The sequence below is a fragment of the Mustelus asterias genome, chromosome 6, assembly GCF_964213995.1.
Source record: "Mustelus asterias chromosome 6, sMusAst1.hap1.1, whole genome shotgun sequence".
NCBI lineage: Eukaryota > Metazoa > Chordata > Chondrichthyes > Carcharhiniformes > Triakidae > Mustelus > Mustelus asterias.
In genome coordinates this window covers 86,017,863-86,038,171 of record NC_135806.1, presented here as the reverse complement: position 1 = coordinate 86,038,171, position 20,309 = coordinate 86,017,863, and the positions used below count along the sequence as shown (strand labels likewise).

At 40.5% G+C, this 20,309-nt stretch overlaps 1 protein-coding gene across 1 annotated transcript in view; it reads left to right on the top strand.

The window, feature by feature from the left end:
* The window catches only part of slc25a46 (solute carrier family 25 member 46), a 36,367-nt gene that overhangs the window by 11,634 nt on the left and 4,424 nt on the right, over positions 1-20,309 (top strand). Inside the window, exons 2-7 of the mRNA XM_078214676.1 lie at positions 2,968-3,010; positions 3,677-3,734; positions 8,272-8,349; positions 13,172-13,272; positions 15,029-15,085; positions 20,232-20,289. Of these exons, the coding sequence (XP_078070802.1) occupies positions 2,968-3,010; positions 3,677-3,734; positions 8,272-8,349; positions 13,172-13,272; positions 15,029-15,085; positions 20,232-20,289 (395 nt within the window). The remainder of the gene's footprint in view (positions 1-2,967; positions 3,011-3,676; positions 3,735-8,271; positions 8,350-13,171; positions 13,273-15,028; positions 15,086-20,231; positions 20,290-20,309) is intronic.

Sequence of the window (20,309 nt, the reverse complement as noted above, 5' to 3'; positions counted from 1 at the left end):
TGTGAAGTTGTGCACTTCGGCAGGAAGAATAAAGGAACTAAATATTTAAATAAAGAAAGACTGCAGAGAACTGGAGCACAAAGGGATTTGGATGTCTTATTGCATAAATCACAAAAAGCTGGCATGCAAGTTCAATATCTGATCATCTTAACGTCTTTGAAAAAGTTCCTTCTCCCTTCCTAAATAGTTCTGCCTCTCTACCTCTCTCTTTCCTCCTTTTAGATTCTCCTTAAAATGTACATTTTTGACAAAGCTTTTTTTTGGTCATTGGCCCTAATAGCTCCTTATGTGGTTTGGTGTCGGATGTTACTTGATAACTGTCTGTTTTACTATATTACTAAATAATTACAAGCAGTTGTTGTTGTGCAAGTGTTTGTATTAACATATCGGGCATCAGAATTGAATAGCCACTCTGCTCCAAACTATTTACCTGTAAATCCAGCTGCTCCTTTGTCGCTCGATCTTCCGACTCCAGTTGTCTTTGGGTTTGTCTCTTCGGGGGAGCTTCGGGTGGTCGATGTTGGGGGGGGCGGGTGCTCAGTGGTGAGGTGTTCACGGGAGTCAAATGGAAGGGGGTCTGGTTAGTGTGGTGGGGGGGTGGTGAGAGGAGCTGGTTAGAAGTGGTTTTCATTCTTCTAACTTTTCCCAGGTAACTATTAAGACAGTTGGAACCATCCAGAGTTTGTAATTTAAATTACACTTTTGGATCTAATTGCTGAGTAATTGCCCAATGGAAGTTTGAACTTGCCAAGCAATCTGTACCTGGAGTCTTTTGGGGGGAGGAATGTTGGTGCTGCCCTGGACCCCTTTGTGGTATCCACCCCCAGTTATGATTCCCGGAAGCTTGGAATGGATGGGCCATTGTGTTGCGTTTACAATCTAATCTTGGTCTCGCAAATTTTGATCATGTTATTCTCAAAAAGCTATCCTGCATCTGTTCAATTATTTGCACAATGCACAGTAGATCTGATAACATTATGCCTTTAGTTGATTCTTTATAAATCATTTCCTTATATTAAAAAGACACTGTAGGTAATCTTCCCTCGTTAAATGTCTTAATATCACTGATTTTCCTTTCGATGTATATTTTTATATTTTTCAGTTCATTTTTTTTTGTTTTCTGATGTCACTACTACGCTCATGGCATTTGGTCATTATTTCCAGTTCTTGCAAAATCAATTTATTTTATAGCTGCAAGGATATTTACAGTCTACATTGGTTTGGACTTTGGAATCGCAAATACAATCTTTAACTTTGCAGATGGCGCCAAATTGTGGGAGGGTGGTAGTGGTGGGTACAGGTGGTGAGTCATTTACAGCACAGAAGACTACCATTTGGCCAACTGATTCCATGCCACCAATCCAGTCAGTCTGCAACAAATTACAGGAGGATATTAATAAACTTGGACAATGGGCATATAATTAGCAAATGAAGTTCAACACTGATAAATGTGTAGTAGTACATTTTGGTGGGAAGAGTAGGGTGGTCAATTATTGCTTCGAAGATGCAAGTCTGGAAAGGGGAGAGGAACGAAGGGATACTGGGGTACAAGTACACCAATCATTAAAAGATTTGTCACAGGTTAGCAAGATCAAAACAAAAAACAAACCATATATAAGGCTTAACTTCTAGAGGGATGCAATTGAAAAGTAAGGAAGTTATTCTTAAACCTTGAAACTTATTTAGAGCATGCTTATAGTACTGTGTGCAGTTCTGGTTGCCATATTATAAAAAAAGAATATAAAGGCACTGGAAGGGGTGCAGAGATGATTTACAAGGATGATAACAGAGATGTGTGAAGTTACGAATCAGGAAGGGATTGATTAGCTGGGTCTCTTTTCTCTTGAATAAAAAGTGACCTCTGAAGCTTTTGAAACTGTGAAAGGTTTTGACAGAATATATGCAGAGCGAATATTTCCTCTTGTGGGGAAGAGCATAACTCGAGGACATCAGCAGAAGATAGTCACTAATGAATCCAAAGGGAATTCAGAAAACTCTTCTGCACCAAAAGAGTGGTAAGAATGTGGAATTCACTATCATGGAGTGGTTGAAGAGAAGACTAGGTTTGCATTTAAGGGGAAACTAGACAAACATGTAAGGGGTAACAAAATAAATGGCAATAATAAGTGGTAATAGGTGGTGGATTTAGATGAGGAAGAATGGAGGCTTGAGTGGAGCATAAACACTGGCATCGACTGGTTGGGCCAAATGCCCTGTTTTTGTGCCTTATATCTTATGAAGAACATAAAATATGTTTTGCCTTTATTCATGAAGATATGCATTCTTTGCATTGTGCATTTTTTTAAGTTGCAAATTTTTTTTAACCTGTTAAATGTTTGCTGCATTATTCAAAATGTGCATACATGTTTAGTTTGTGGGCAGCGAGCTATAATTGGGTTCATTTTAATAAAAAGAACAGAGTTAATCCCCTTCTATATGTTTATCCCTTTGCCCTTACAGGGAGCCATTTTAATAGCATATGTACTTAAGCTGGTATCTGTATTTTTGTCAAATGCAGCTTCTATGCAAGAATGTTCTGGTATATTTGCACCATCAGTATCTGCTTGCATTAATTAAATTTCATGTACATGGAAGGTCAAGGTGTTTAAAATGCACATTGAATGAAAAATTGAATAGTATCTGAGATATTTAATCCTATAAGCTGAATGCATGGTCACGACATGAGAATAGTGTGAACACGAGCAGGATGCAACATCAATAAAATGGTTTGATATTGAATCAGTATTGATGCAATTGTGAACATTTCCTGGATTTTGAAGTTATATAGTTGACTTCAGATTAGCATTATCACATTACAAAACACTTATTTGATGCTTTCATGCCAGAACAAAGTTAGTCTATTGAATGAGGATGGAGAAGCAATTGGTAAATGTAATTAATAGATGCTTCATGTAGTTTGAAAAATCAATTGTGGTAACGTTTTCTCCTGTTTTTATTTTGTTACAGATCAGTTAAATAGATTTGCAGGGTTTGGTGTTGGTCTTGCAAGGTACAGTATTTATGCTTTTGTTCACACTCCCTGCTGACGTGAACTGACGTTTGGTGCTATTGCTTCGAACCAAACATGGTGCTTCATTTAAATTAACTAAGAAAGTTTATATCTTTTTAAAAAATACTAATAAATATTATATGTTCTGCTTGATGTCAGTCTCTTGATAAGAACTAAACAAGGGAAAGCTGATTCTTTAAAAGTCTGTGACTGGAAGAGGAAAAATAGATTTAAAATATTCTGGTGTTCTCTACCAAATGCATAAAACTAAAATGACTTGACTGAAAAAGTAAAAATGTGGCATTACATTAAGTTTAAATTAACCTTGTGCCATTTCAGAGAAAAATAATGTGAATATAGGCCCATAGTTAATGATTCTTCATTAAAGAACACCTAATTTGGAATGATTAATTTTCAAGTGAGGAAATTATAACAGTCCTGTGTTACATCATTTAGATCATTGATAAATGATTCATAAATTAATAATCAAGGCAATGGGATTAGGTGGTTCTCGCGTGTCGGTGCAGACTCAATGGGCTGAAGAGCCTCTACTGCACTGTATGATTCTTTGCCTGTGATAGTTTTTGTTTGGACTAATCTGTTGGAACTTGATTGAAATCTTTTCTGTGCTTGGATTTTTGTCTAATTCTACTTTTTCATTTAAAGTCTCTTCACAGAAAATGTTTTGGCTCACCCCTGTATTGTTTTTCGCCGTCAATGTCAGGTATGAAATGATGGGGAGGGAGGACTTGTTATACTTGGAGACTGCAAGGATAAACATTAAATATAAAGCCTTGTATTCGAGTAGTGTACAATTGTTTTAATGTACAAAATGGCTTTTATACCAAGGCACTTGATGCGGTGAGTTTTGAGGACCCGCTTAAGGTCCCCTACTTAACTAGAAGTTTTTGGTCATTCTTTATACAGTTGCTATGTGGCAGTCACTATAGTATTGCAAAATTGTTCAAAGTACATCATCAGATTTCTGATGTATTTGACTCTATTGTTTGGAGAGATCTATACATTTACTGACCTTAGAATCTTAAGGACACCACCCAGGATGGCACTGAATCCTGAAGACCATAAATTTCTAGGTTTAACTCCCAGCTCATGCTAAATCAGATGACAGTAACCGAATTAACAATAGGAGTACGAATATCAAAACCCTCCCACTCTCAACTCGGGAAGTATAAACAAATTAATGCATCCCACATCTGATTGCTTCAACTGATTCTTCAGGATGCCTATCATAATTGGCAAAGATCTGTTATCTAGATTCTTAATTAAAGAAAGGTCACTTTGGCAAAGTACTAGTGGCTTTTTGTTGCCTGAAATCTTTCTGCACTTTGACATCAGCAAAGCAGGAGAGCAGAAAATTAGAAGAATTTTTTTTTCCATCACCTATCAAAATGCCTCAGTGATTTATACAGTGAAAACTTGTGAAGTGCCTTGGGCTGCCTTGTTACATTAAAAGCAGCACATAAAAGCAATTTGTTGTTACAAAATCAAAATGATCCAACTGCTTTTTCGAGTTATATTAACTTCTTCCAGACTCTCTCTTTGTAAATACTGTCAGTGCTTAAACCCTAAAATTTCCTGAGACACTTTTTTAATACTGAGGCTCTCCAAAATGAAGCAGGCTAAGGTCCATAGGGGAGTCAGTGGTGGGATTGTGTATTATATATTGTGATGAAGGTAGTGAAATTAAATTATTGGGGAATGATATGGAACAAATGGAGGCCACTTGGCCATGTTTGTGCTGGCTCACTGATTGAGCTATCCAATTAATCCTGCTCTTGCTCTTTTCCCATGGCATTGTAAAAATATTTTCACATCAAATATATATCCAATTCTCTTTTAAAAGCTGCAATTGAAACCGCCACCTTTCAGGAAATGCATTCCAGATCCCAACAACCTGCTCCAATTTTTTTTAAAAATTGACTTCTAAGAGCAGTGTGCTGGTTTGCCGGCATGTTCCCCACCTTCAGGCCATTTTAAAAGTGGATGGATGTTGGTGAGATGGTGTTTGGGGAGGCTTGGATGGATGGGATTCCAGACTAATACATGATGGCGGTCTGCCCACAGCAGACCAGGCAAAACTAGCACTACAAAGGAATTTTTATCCCTCCCCGACCCCATGGCTACATCTGTTGGATGACCACAGCTGGGGTCACATCAAACAGCTCCCACCTCTGATGGTGGGACCGCCAAACTGTGGGAGCCCTCTCTGTTGGGGGGCAAGCAGGCACCCAGGCTACAGATTGGTCAGCTGTCTAAAAATCATGTAGGCCCTCGGGTGTCAACATGATGTGAGTTTGGACCTGAAAGTGGTTCCATTGTTTGGGTCCAATTCTCAAAACAAAAATGCTGCCCAATATTCCAGCTGAGGATTGAGCAGTGTTCTTTAAAAGTTTAATGTAATTTCTTTGCTTTTGGACACTTCTTATAAGACAGGATGAGAAGCAAGCCATTCAGCCCATCAATTCTGATCTGCCATTCAATGAGATCATGACTGATCTGATATGATAATCGTCAACTCCACTTTCCCGCCTTATCCCCATTACTGTCGATTCCATTACTGAATAAAAATCTGTCTATCTCAGCCTTGAAAATATTTAACAACTCAGCCTGTACAGCTCTCTGTGGTAAAGAATTCTACAGATTCACTACACTCCTGAGGGAAGAAATTCCTCCTCATCTCTGTCTTAAATGGGCGACCCCTTTACTCTTGAGAATATGCCCTGTATTGTAGACTCTGCCACAAGGGGAAACAACCTCTCAGCATCTACCTTGTCAATTCTTTGAGAATTCTATATGTCTCAGTCAGGTCGCCTCTCATTCTTCTAACCTCCAGTGAGTACAGGACCAAACTACTGGACATCCTCTCATTTAAAAAAAAAAGTCCCTCCATACCCAGAATAAACTAGTGAACCTCCTCTGGACTGCTTTCAATGTCCATATATCTTAAATAAGGGGACCAAAACTGTTCACAATATAGCAGGTGTAATCTAACTAATGCTTTGTATTGTTTTAGTATGATTTCTCTATTTTTATACTCCATTCCCTTTGAAATAAAGGCCAACCATTCCATTTGCCTTCCCAATTACCTGCTGAACTTGAATGCTAGCTTTTTGTGATTTATGCTCAAGGTCCCCAATTTTCCATTTAAATAATATTCAGCTCGTTGTTCTTCCTACCAAAGTGCATGGCTTCACATTTTCCGACATTATATTCCATCTGCAAAGTTTTTGCCCACCCACTTAACCTCTCTATGCCCGTATGTCAATAAAACTAAGGATCTCATGTGCTTATTTAACTGACTTCTTGATGTCTCTTGCCAGCTTCAAAGAGAAAAAGACTCCAGTTTATAATTCAAAAGGAGAGTCTTATTGGACTTGCAACATTAACTCTGTTTCTGCCCCCACAGATGGTGCAAGACATGCTGAGTTTTTCCCAACTTTTTGTTTTTATTTGCATTTATAGGGTGCCTTTCACAACCTCAGGACGTCCCAAAGCGCTTTACAGCCAATTAAGTACTTTTGAAATGTAGTCACTTAGCCGTAGTCATGCAGGCAAACAGGAGCAAGTTTGTGCACAGCTGTGTGATAATGACCGTGTTTTCTATTTTTGTGATGTTAATTGAGAGATAGGTATTGGTCCCACCTGGGCCAAGCAATTTTGAGTGTTTTTTTTTGAATGAAGTCATCATCTTTAAAATAGTACCATGGAATCTTTTTTGTTTACTGGAGAGGGCAGATGGTATAACAGGTCATCGTCCAACTGTCATTTGACAGTGCAGGAATCCCTCACTACTGTTTTGGAATGGAATATCAGTATTGGTGTTTGTGCTCAAATCCTGGAGTGATACCAAACCTTCAAGCTTGTGACTCACAGCATGAGTACCACCAGCTGAACCATGGCTGACATCCACTCTGTACATGCAACCCCAGGTATCTCGGTTCTTGTGCTCTTTTTAAAATTGTACAATTTATTTAATGCCCCATTCGTTAATCTCTTATCAAATGTATTACTTCCCATTTCATCTGCCATGTGAGTGACACAGTGGTTAGCACAAGGACCCGGGTGAGCAGAGGCCAGTTCAATTCTGGCCTTGGGTCACTGTGTGGAGTTCGTACATTCTCCCCGTGTCTGTGTGAGTTTCTTCCGGGTGCTCCGGTTTCCTCCCACAGTCCAAAGATGGGCAGGTTAGGTGGATTAGTCATGATAAATTGCCCCTTAGTGTGCCAAGGTTGTAGGTTAGATAGATTAGCCATTCTTGATTAACAAGGGGTGAAACGTTATTGGGAATAGGCAGGAATGTTGGGTTGAAATCATAGAAATCATAGAAACCCTACAGTACAGAAAGAGGCCATTCGGCCCATCGAGTCTGCACCGACCACAATCCCACCCAGACCCTACTCCCATATCCCTACATATTTTGCCCACTAATCCCTCTAACCTACGCATCTCAGGACACTAAGGGGCAATTTTTTAGCATGGCCAATCAACCTAACCCGCACATCTTTGGACTGTGGGAGGAAACCGGAGCACCCGGAGAAAACCCACGCAGACACGGGGAGAATGTGCAAACTCCACACAAACCCAAGCCGGGAATCGAACCCAGGTCCCTGGAGCTGTGAAGCAGCAGTGCTAACCACTGTGCTACCGTGCCGCCCCCGGTTGAAGTTGCAATCAGATCAGTCATGGTATTATTTAATGGTGGAGCAGGCTCAAGGGGCTGAGTGGCCTGTTCCTAATTCATATGATTGTATGATTCAGCAGTCTATCTTTACTCTGAGCAAATATGATAAAAAAAATCCCAGGTTTTTCAGAAAAGCTGAGGCCTTCAAGTTTAAAGATCATTAAAAGGCACAAATCAAATCAGAATTAGTCATTATTGTGAAACATATTTTTTGTTTTGTATTTAAACCCTTATTTTCAAAATGGGAAATTTAAGTTCCTGCGAAGAAAAATGGCAGGTCAACACTTTGAAAGCAATTTGATTTTTTTTTTTGAGAGAGTAAAATCATCGTGTGGCCAAGTTGTATCAATATAAGATTGGGACTTTTACTTGGGAGATTTTCATTATAAATGGGGACATACAAGTTTATAATGAGAAAGTGTTGGCAAACTAACAACACAATGCAAGCTAATTTTGAGAATGTAGAGGTGTGTATTAGCGCAATTTTTAAGATTCAGAAGGGTGTCTTGGGTTTTAGTGATATTAAAATGGTTGATTATTTTAACTTTTTTAATTCCAGGTCAATTATCATGCAAAAAATTATCATCTTACTCCTTTCACTGTTGTCAATACCATGTACCATTTCAGCAAAACTCAGGTAGGTCTTTACAATTGCCTTGTATTAAAAATGCAAATAGTCTTTTTGCACATGCCCCCCTCCCACTCAAGACATGCAGTCTTGCATTTGGCTGCTTTTTTTCCCTGTTTCTTTTACAAACCAAATTCTTAGAAACATTTGTTGCAGCTTTCATTGAAATGCCAAAAAGACTTATTTGCCTCAACTTACTCTATCTAATTTGTATCTCTGGTTAATTGAAATTTGCTTCGAGTTTATACAAAAGTTTAGATATTTTCAGAAGTTTTGCAGAATCTTGCTGTCCCTCAGTTGGCTCAGCATAATTCAAGGCTCTTTGATGATCTTGCTCATGTTCTTGTTATATTTATTTACTGCATGAAACTCTTGTTTCAGTTTAGCAGTCTATGTAAATACTGTCTTCAAAACGTTCAGGAAACTTGACTCCATGTGATAGTTGAGCTATCAAGATGCGTGACCTGCAATATGCTCCTGCAACTTTGCAATGGTGCTTTGAATTGCAAAACATCTTGCCGACTGATGTAGGGCAACTCCACTATATTTATATAGACTATCTGGAGGAGGGGACTGAGTGTAGGGTAACAAAGTTTGCAGACGACACAAAGATAAATGGAAAAGTGAATCGTGTGGAGGGCTTAGAAGGTCTGCAGAGAGACTTGGACAGGCTGAGTGAGTGGGCGAGGATCTGGCAGATGGAGTATAACGTTGACAAATGCGAGGTTATTCACTTTGGAGGAAATAATAGCAAATTGGATTATCTAAATGGAAAAAAATTGCAACATGCTACTGTGCAAAGGGACCTGGGGGTCCTTGTGCATAAGATGCAAAAACCTAGTCTGCAGGTGCAACAGATGATCAAGAAGGCAAATGGGATGTTGGCCTATATCGCAAGGGGGGATAGAATATAGAAGCAGAGATGTCTTGCTGCATCTGTACAGGGCATTGGTGAGGCCGCAGCTGGAATATTGTGTGCAGTATTGGTCCCCTTATTTGCGGAAGGATATATTGGCCTTGGAGGGAGTGCAGAGAAGGTTCACCAGGTTGATACCAGAGATGAAGGGTGTTGACTATGAGAGACTGAGCAGATTGGGTTTGTACTCGCTGGAATTTAGAAGACTATGGGGGGATCTTATAGAGACCTATAAGATAATGAAGGGGCTGGATAAGGTAGAGGTGGAGAGATTCTTTCCACTTAGAAAGGAAGCTAGAACTAGAGGGCACAGCCTCAAAATAAAGGGGGGTCAGTTTAGGACAGAGTTGAGGAGGAACTTCTCTCAGAGGGTGGTGAATCTCTGGAATTCTCTGCCCACTGAAGTGGTGGAGGCTACCTGGTTGAATATGTTTAAATCACGGATAGATGGATTCCTGATCGGTATGGGAATTAGGGGTTACGGGGATCAGGCGGGTAAGTGGAACTGATCCACTTCAGATCAGCCATGATCTTATTGAATGGCGGGGCAGGCTCGAGGGGCTAGATGGTCTACTCCTGCTCCTATTTCTTATGTTCTTATAATGTCACTGGTTTGTGTTGCTGCATTCAACTTTTTAAAACTATATCTGATTACACACCTTATCATGTGATCATTACCTCAAGTCATACCAATACCATTAAAAATTGATGGATTCACCCCCTTTTTATGACTTTCTATTTCCCTTTGAGGACAAAACAAATCTTTGTACAAGGGGAATATTAGGTTCAAGGATTTCTAGAAATGGTGCAATAACAATATAGGTTTTGATGATGGTAAAGAAAAAGAAGCAAGCTTGACTTTTGATGAACTTTTAAATGAACTTGGAATGGCACAAGATTCTTGTGTCCATGGAAGTCCTAATAGCTCGGGCAAACAGGTAAATTGAGGAAAATTAAATGAAAATAAATTTTGTTAAAACATTGTCAATTGAAGGGACATCAGCTTAATTGTATTTTTGACTAGAGGTTTTGCATATATTGTAGGCAAAGCAGGAAAAAACTGTCTTGTCATACGTGGTGTTCTTGATGTATAACAAAAAATCCTGTCAGTTGAAAAATGTCAATTACCTTCCTTTCTGATTGTTCAACCATATTTGAAGCAACTAATGAACCAACAGTGAACAGCCAGCGCACATGAAAATGAGCCAATCTAGTTGCTCGAAACAATTTTTAAAACTGTTTTCAGCAGCTATCTTGGGGTGGGATTCTCCCAATACATCCGTGGCAGGTTTGGTGGCGCAGACCTGCCGCAGATCCAACCTAGCAGCTATGTCCTTCGGGACTCTGCCATTTGGTCAGTAGTGGTATTACCAAACCTCTCTCGGTAATGGACATTGAAGTCCACCACACCCCCACCTCCGAGTCCATGCTATGCCCTCACTACTCCGTGCTTCAACGTGGAGGAGTACTGATTCATCAGCTGAGGGAGGAAGGTAGGTAGTAATCAGCGGGAGGTTTCTTGCCCATGTTTGACCTGATTCCATGATGCTTCATGGAATTCAAAGTCAATGTTGAGCTTACCCAGGAGACCCCCCCTCCCCCACTTCTGACTGTATACCACTGTTCCGCCATCTGTTCTGGGGGCTACCCTGGAGGTGGGGCATATCCGGTGATGGTGGTGTCTGGGATGTTGTGGCCAGAATCTTCAAAATTTCCATCCTTTACTTAACTCAGTAACCAAGATGCATCCCATTTGGACTGGATAATACTACTGCTTGGTCTTTTATCCTATCTAATATCACTGTTGGTTTATCTGTTACTGCTACATTGACTGTCTGCCTGTGCGATATCATCTTTTCGGTCCCTAATATCCATAATTTTTTTGACTACTCTTTACTATTTGTGTTTATAAAATAATTTTGGATTCTCATTGATATCTGCTGATCTTTCATATACTTCCCTTTTTTTCCTTTTTTAGATCTCCTCTGTACTTTCTGTATTAAGCTTGGTTCTCTCCTGTATTAAAATTGTACTAAACTTCCTTTTTTCTGTTTCATTTGAACTTCTATCTTTATTCATCTGTGGAGCTTTGGTACTTCTTTCCCCCTCACAGGAATATGATTACTCTGCACCTGAAATATCTCTCATTCTTCAATTCTCACTTTGCCTAACAATCTTTTACTCCAACTCACTTGGGCCAGATTGCTTTTCAACTCACTGAAGTTAGCCCAGTTCCCCAAAATGCTCTCCCACTGCAACATGCTCCACTTAACCTCATTTCCCAGAACTAGATCCAGTATCACTCCCTTCATTGGGCTGACATATACTGATCAAAAAAGTTCTGTTGCACACATTTCAAAAATTTGTTCCCATCTTTGCTAAAGATATAGTTTACGAGGAGTGGTCCTAATATTGACTCCTATTGAACAGGGAAGACCATGTCTATTATCTGGTACATTATCAAATGCCTTTTGAAAATTCATATACACCTTCACTGCTGTCATTAGCAAGCTCTGTTACTCCATCATAAAAAGCAATCCGATTAGTCATGAATTATTTGGGTAACCAGTCCATGCTGAGTGTGTCTTATTACTTATTTCTATATGCGAGAATTATTTTTTTCCTAATTTCTTTCTTTGACAATGGTATTCTTGTAGTTTCCCACCACTGTTTTTTAGACCACCTGTTTGACCATATTTATTTCTCTCTCCTGATTTGAACAGGGTGTAATATTTGCAACCCTCCAGTCCTCTGGCACCACCACAATATTCAAGGAGCATTGAAAGTCATAGACACAATTTCTTCCATCTCCACCTTAGCATGCATTCCATCTGGAACAGTTAACTTTGAGTCATTCCAATCTATTCAGCACCTTCTTATCTTTTTCTATGCTATCCCCTCCTTTACTCTGACATTAAATTTATTCTCCTATGGAGACAGGTGCAATATCCAAGTCATGCCCTTTCCCTTCACAAGAAGATTTCCATTTTTGTTGCTAATTAGTGCCATCACCTCAACTATCCTTTTATATATTTAAAAGATTTACAGATTCCATAGAACCATAGAATCCTTAAAGTGCAGGATGAGGCCATTCGGTCCATCAAGTCTGCACCGACTCTACAAAGGAACATCCTACCTGCCCCTCCCCTCCACCCTGTCCCCGTAACCCTGTGCATTTACCAAGGCTAATCCACCGGTCCTCCCCTCCACCCTATTTTCTCAACCCTGCACCTTTACCCTGGCTAATCCACCTAACCTATGCATTATTGGACACACAAGTACCAATTTAACGTGGTCAATCCACCTAACCTGTACATCTTTAGAATGTGGGAGGAAACCCACGAAGACACGGTGAGAATGTGCAAGCTCCACAGGCAGAGTTGAACCCAAGTCCCTGGCACTGAGAGGCAGCAGTGCTAACCACCAAGCCACCCTTTTATGTTACCTAGTTTTGTTTCCATACTCTTTGCTTTATTCAATTCCCCCCCACTGATTTTAAATTGTATTCTGCAGCTTACATTTTTCATAAACCTTTTTCTTGTGGGGAGAGAACAGAGTTACAAATCCTGGGTGCAATGTACATTGAAGCAGAGCTTGAAACCATGGTCTGGTTTTAAAATAATTAGAAATCTTGAAGACTTGGATTGTTTCCACACCAACTTCTGTTTGTAAGTCTTCCTCATTCTCACTCTTATTCCCTTGTACCCTACTGAGTGATGAAAGCCAGGCAGCACACTAGAAAATAGTAAGTTTTGGGAAATGTACTGATAATATTTATCATTTGTTAAAAAAAATTAACATTTCCCTTAGTAGCTTTTGATTAATATCCTTTTTATACAATCTTATTTATAATAATATTAATAATGTAAGTACCTAGGAAATGCAATCATGTCTTTTTCTATTTCACACTTGCAGGGCCTAAAAGGATTGTGGAAAGGGATGGGAAGCACATTTATTGTTCAAGGAATAGCACTGGGTACTGAAGGCATCATCAGCGAATTCACACCACTTCCCAGGTAGGCCCCATCCATGTGTGCTTCCTGAAAACTGCTGCTATTTCTACAGAATCATTGATTGATTATTTCAAAATTTAATATGTATATAGCGAGTAAACTTTATTGGAAAACATGTTGCTGGGATATATATGGGAAAAATTGTTTTCTTTTTATGTGCCCAAGTGCCAAACCAATGCAATGTTAATTATATCTTTCATTAATTTTCCACTATAAAGGGCAGCAGAGTGGTTAGCACTGTTGCCCTACAGCACCAGGGACTCTTTCAATTCCAGCCTCGGGTCACTGTCTATGTGGAGTTTGCATGTTCTCCCCATGTCTGCGTGGATTTCTTCCGGGTGCTCCGGTTTCTTCCCACAGTCCAAAGATTTGTGGGTTAGGTTGATTGACCATACTAAATTGCCCCTTGGTGACAGGGGGACTAGCAGGGTAAATACGTGGGGTTACAGGGATAGAGACAGGTGAGATTGTTGACAGTGCAGGCTCAATGAGCCAAATGGCCTCCTCCTGCACTGTAGGGGTTCTATGATTCTGTGATGATTCTAATTTTACAGTACAGAAGGAGCCCACTCTGCCCATTGCGTTTGCACTGACCTTCTAAATGAGCAATTCACTTTCTCTCACCTTCTCCCCATAACCCTGCATGTTGTTCTTTTTCAAATAATAATCTCATTCCTTTTGATTGAACCTGCCTCCACCACACACTCGAGTGTTAACTGATCCATGCCAGTTGGTCAAATTAAAACAAAGACACCGCTTAAATCTATGCCTTCTCATCCTCGACCCTTTCATGGGTGGGAACACTTTCTTCTTGTCTACTCTGTCCAGACACCTCATGATGCTGAATACCTCTATAAAATCTGCTCTTGGCCTTTTTTCTCCAAGGGAAACCATCCTAACCTCTCCAATCTCTCTTCATAACTGAAGTTCCTCACACCTGGAGCCATTTTTGTGCATTTGTTTTGCACTCTCCAGTGCCTTTACATTTCTGAAGTGTAGTATCTAAAACATGACACAGTACTCGAGGTGAGGCCGAACTCGTGAAGTTCAACATAACCTCCTTGCTCTTGTATGTAGGTCCCTATTAATGAAGCCCAGGATACTGTAAGCTTTATTAACTGCTCTCTCAACCCATCCTACCACCTTCCATAATTTATATGTTCATCTAGGTCACTCTGTTCGTGCATCCCTTTTAGATTTGTATCCTTTATTTTATGTTGTCCCACCTTGTTCCTCCTACCAAAATGAATCACTTCACATTTCTTTGCATTGAACTTCATCTGCCACCTTTCTGCCTATTCCAAATTGTCTGTCATGAAGTTCTACATTATCTTCACAATGTTTCCAAGGTTTGTATCATCCACAAACTTTTAAGTTGTATCCTGTACACAAAGATTCATTAATAAAAAGGTTTTAACATTGACCCTTGGAGAACCGCACTAAAATCCCAAAGCCATCCATTAACCACTACTTAATAGTTCCTATCACTCAGCCAATTTCAGATCCATGTTGCTCCTTTAACTTTTATTCCATGAACTATACTTAAAGATTGGGCTGTTCAATAATAATTGCAATGTAGTGAGTTTTTATTGGAAAGACAATTGCATTTTCAGCAGCTGAACATCTGATTAGCTACCACTCCTGTCTACACAAGATGCTGCTTGCAAGTTTTACTTTTGTGTGTTATATTTTAGTTTGTTTGCATAATTGAATATTTAGTCTGCACAGCATTACCTTGTAAGGTTTTATTGTATTGCAGAGAGGTTTCCCATAAATGGAGTCCAAAACAAATAGCTGGTCACCTTGTACTGAAAGGGTAAGTTGCAACAAGAATTATGTGATTCCTTGTTTGGTTTGAGAATTTTATCTCTTGAAACTATTGATGGCTATGGGTTATCTTAGCATTTACCTACACTAATTTGAGTCTAGCTAAGGCTTTTATGACCAGTCTTGCTAATTGTTAGTCTAGTTACAATAGTTTTGTACTCTGAACCACTACTTATTCTATTCTTCAGCTCTGATCATGTGCTGCACTATAGGGCTTGAGAATTAACATTTTTTTAAATTAAAAGTGGAATTTAATAATTGTGTGCTCCCAAAATATCAGTCCCAGAATCCTTTGTCTAGCGTAGCTGCATTGAAACAGTTCAAAAGGATCTTTCTAAAACTGCTCAACTCTAAAGATCACAAAGTAGAAGGAGATTAGATCGGCTCCTTAGGCCCACTTGGCTCATTTTATAATTGGCGTATCACAAACATAAGAATTAGGAGCTGGAGCAGGACATTTGCCCCCTCAAACCTGCTCATCCATTTGATAAAATCATGGCTGAATTGTTGTGGCCTCAGCTCTGAACTTTCCTGTCTACCCCCTGTACTCTTTGATAATTTCAAGATTTTTAACACTACTCCATGTATTGATATCCTTTGTGTGAAGTCTTGTTTGAAATAGTTTCTAATTTTTAAAAAATAATTTAAACCTAACTCCTCTTGCCTTACTATCACTATTAAATTTCGAGTAATGTTGAAGATTTACCTTTTTTAACCGTGTACCAAAAACAAAAGTAAATCCAGAGACATCCACCAATATGCCACCCATCATGACATACAAAGCTCAAAGCTTTTTGAAGCCACCAGCTCCATTTGACCAAGGTCAAATGAATAAAACCCTTTTGCTTACAGGATGGTGTTTCTCCTCTTAAGGATGACGATGCCATCCATCAATGCTGGAAAGAATGTTTTCAACAACTGTTCAACTGTGAATCTACAGCAGCAACTGATTCTCTCCAGGCTATCCTCAATTACGCTGTGGTCAAATCCATGGGTGAGGTCGACCACCATCGATGGAAGAGCTGCAACAATGAATCAAATAGGTGAAAAACAACAAAGTTTGTGTCCTGATGGTATTCCAGCTGAGATCTTCAAAGCTGGTGAGCTTTTAGTCACATCAAGACTCCATGCACTCGTCCTATGGATTTGGGAGGAAAAAGAACTCCTCCTCGACTTCAGGACAATGACGTTGTGTAACATGTGCCATTGTTACTGGAGCGTAAGAGTAAAACAGATGGTACAACCTATGACCACTAACCCTTCAGCATTAATTTCAAGTTTACCTGACATTTACAACCAGGTGTCCAAGTATTTCCAAACAAATGTAAGCATTTTCAAGAAGGGAAGGAAGGTGAATCCTGTTGTGCGATGTATCAAGGTGTTTTCACTTGTCCATATTGGGGAAAATTCAAGGGTGTGATTCTCCCATCCCGCTGAGCTGATTTTTTTTTAGCACAGCGGGCTGGGAGAATCCCGTGGTGGCCGATGCGTGAGATTTGGGCATGCGTTCCCGCACCAATAGCATCTCCCAGTGCTGCATTTCAGTGGTATCAACTCCGTGCCAGAAATCGGTGGGGAGGTGCCAAGACCATTTAAGTAGGTATTTCCATATATTTTAAATATCATTAGTGAGCCAGGGACTGAAGAGCTAGCATCTCTTCCCAACTCCCTGTGGTTCACTCCAGTGGGGATTACACTAGCTCTCCACTAAAGGGAACTAGCAGCCTGACCCCACTGGAGTGAAGGGGGGCAACCGGGGTCCCCAGAGGGTTGGGCTGCAGGAGGGGGTTTCCCCTGGGCATTGGCATCCTGGCAGTGCTAGCCTGTGCCCCTGACACTGCCTAAGGGGCAAAGTGCCAATGACCTGGGGCACCTTGCCACTGCCCATTGGGCATGGAGCAGTGACGGTGGGGTGGGGCCTGATGGGGCAATGGGTGGGGGGAGGTCCAGCTGCCACTCTGCAGACAGATGGAGGAAGGAGGGATGCCAATGATCAGGGCAGGCTGGGGAATTGGGGGACACTGCCAGGATGCCAATGCCCAGGGGAAACCTGGATGGGGGAGAAGGTCAGCTTGCTGTGAGGGGTGGGGGGGGAGGTGCTAGAGATCGGGTGGGCTGGGAGGGGGACTTCGGGGATGGCCCAAGAATGGTTGGGGGGGCCAGCGATCGGGCCGGTGATATTGTGTGAAAAACTCTTCTCTGATCTCTCTCTGAAACAAACACCATCAATTACTCCAGTTTTCATGCAAATTCGACACTTTGAATTTTTTGGGGAGAATTCCGGCCCAGATTTGCATTTTCCTAAATCACCTTTCTCCTTTGGATGCAGAATCCTACCAGAGACAGTGTAGCTTCAAACTTTCCAGAAGGACCATTGACATGGTCTTGTTGCCAAATAAATCCAAGAAAAATGTCGAGAATTCCCGAAACACTTCACGTTTATTGACCCTGCCACAACCATTTGGCTCTGTGGGTGGTCCTCCAAAGGTTTGCATGCCCAAGAAACTTTTTCACAATTCTGCAACTACTTAATGGTACATTTTGAGTAAGACCTGAAACAGGAGCCTTCAATATCTGAATCTATGTCAAGTAAGGTGGTGTGATAGCCTGATTTATCTGGCAGTGGCTATTTATTTCATAGAATCTCTCTAGTGCAGAAGGAGATCATTCAGCCCATCGAGTCTGCAACAACTCTCTGACACAATCTCTTACCCAGGCCCTACCCTCGTAACCCCACATATTTACCTCTAATCCCCCAACCTATATGTCTTGGGACACTAAGGGCCAATTTAGGATGGCCAATCCATCTAACCAACACAACCTTGGAGTGTGAGAGGAAACTAGAGCGCCCAGAGGAAACCCACGCAGACACGGGGAAAACGTGCAAACTCCATACACTCAAGGCCAGAATTGAACCCCGGTCCCTGGTGCTGTAAGGCAGCAGTGCTAGCCACTGTGCCGCTCCCAATCTTTACCTCCAAAGAGCAACTGCTCTCTGGATTTAGTGTCAAATACCACCTAGATGGAATTTTTTTTTAACTTCAGTCACCTCTCTGCCAAAGTTAAACTGACCACCATAAATGTACATGAAGCATTTTTAAACTTTTTTTATTACTGTCACAAGTCGGCTTACATTAACACTGCAATGAAGTTACTGTGAAAATCCCCGAGTCGACACACTAGCACCTCTTTGGGTAGACTGAGGGAGAACTTTGCATGGCAAATGCATCTAACCAGTATGTCTTTGGACTGTGGGAGGAAACTGGAGCACCCAAAGGAAACCCACACAGATACGGGGAGAATGTGCAAACTCCGCACAGATAGTGACCCAAGCCAGGAATCAAACCCGGGTCCCTGGCACTGTGTGATAGCAATGCTAACCACTGATTTACAGTTTATGAATGACTACAGACATTGCCTGTTCTGCAGCAGATAAGAAGCTCAGCCTGTTTTTGAACATTGCCAAAACAAAGCTTATCAACTTGCACCTGGACAGCCAAATATTCTACCCTCATATATGTTGAAGGAAAGACTTGAAATATGTTGAACACTTCACAGCCTGGCAACCACCTCTCTCAAAAGGCCACCATTGAAGAAGAGATCTAACACCCGATCTGCTGGGTCAGTTCAGCCTTCTACAAACTACGGCAACAAGTGTTAGATAACAAAGACCTCCGCAAATCAACAAAACTCATGTTGCAGTTGTTGTCACCACACTCCTGTACTGTAGTGAGACCTGGACTGTGTATCAGTGACGCACGAATGCTAGTGAAATTCCATCAGCAATGTCTCCACCACATCCTCCAGATTCAAAAGGAGGACGATCGTACAAATACTAGTGTCCTTGAAAACCAGCTCCACAAGCATTTGGGCAAAATCCGCTACAATGGGCTGGATATCTATCTGGATGACCAGCTGTACAAAGTAATAACTTGTCCATCAAGCTGCATCATGTCTTGGATCCAAACACCATGAGAATGAGGTAAAGTAGCAGCAGAGAAGGAAAGAAATGCAAGCAAATCCTGCATTCTGACTCCCACTACCTAGTGGGACATCTTCCCCCATGTGTCCAAAGATCTGCAGATTGAGAATCAGCACAAAAGCCCATAGAAGCTCGCGATCCTGAGTCTTCTGGTTGAGGGACAGTTGACAATCATTTACTATCTTCCATAACTTATTAATGTCACTTTCTTCCATAACTAAAAGTTATGGTTTGCTAGCTTTCTCCCATAACATCATCCTTTGGCGCAAGGAATGTATTTCATGATTCTGAACTGCCCCCAGAGCTAGAATATCCCTTGTGTCTCGGACATCAGCATTAGATACAAGTTCAAGTTGTTTGAGCCATGACTCCCTCTTGACTTGTACAGTATTGTTTTAGATATGTAATTTAGTATTCCATTTGCCTTGTTCATTGCTGTTTCTTGGCAATTGATCATCAATAATATGAAAGCTCTTAAGTCTTTTTAATCTTCTTTAGCTATTTCAAAGAGCAACACAATACTGAATATCTTCCCCTTGTGCAGTGACAAGGAATACAATTTATTTGTCTTGCTCTACTCATACATAGGAATTGTTAAATAACAGACAAAATGGGCTTAATCCTCAATTCAACAGTTCTTCCTCGTTTTGATTTGATTTATTATTGTCACATGAATTGGGATACAGTGAAAAGTATTGTTTCTTGCACACTATACAGAGAAGCATAGAGTAAAAGAGAAAATTAGAGGAAAGGATGGAGAGAATTAGAGGAAAAGATAGAATTTGGGGGTATGCTAGGGACAACTCGCAAGAAATTGCCATGCTCTGGCGCTATCTTGAACACCATTTTTTTGCAAATGTGATTAGTTTGCATGACCTTCTAAATCTACCATTAGTGTAAATTTGAAACTTTGTTCTTCCAATACCCATCTATGGGCCATTAAAAGTAATACATACCCCTTTTTAAAGTTGTTGATGCTATGGATTTAATAGATAAATAAAGCTGTCATATTTCCCTTACTATCTTCTCTCCCCCTTGAAGTCGCAGTGGATAATTTGAAATGTGTGGTAGTTTTTCGTGGATTTAAACATAGTCATGAACTTTAGTCATTTTAGTTAGGTTGTTTTTTTTAAAAAATGAATTCTTCCTGCAGGTTGACTTGTGCAGCGGCCTTGCCTTTCTATTCGGCTAGTTTAATCGAGACTGTGCAGGTACGTTTTCATTCTCTGTC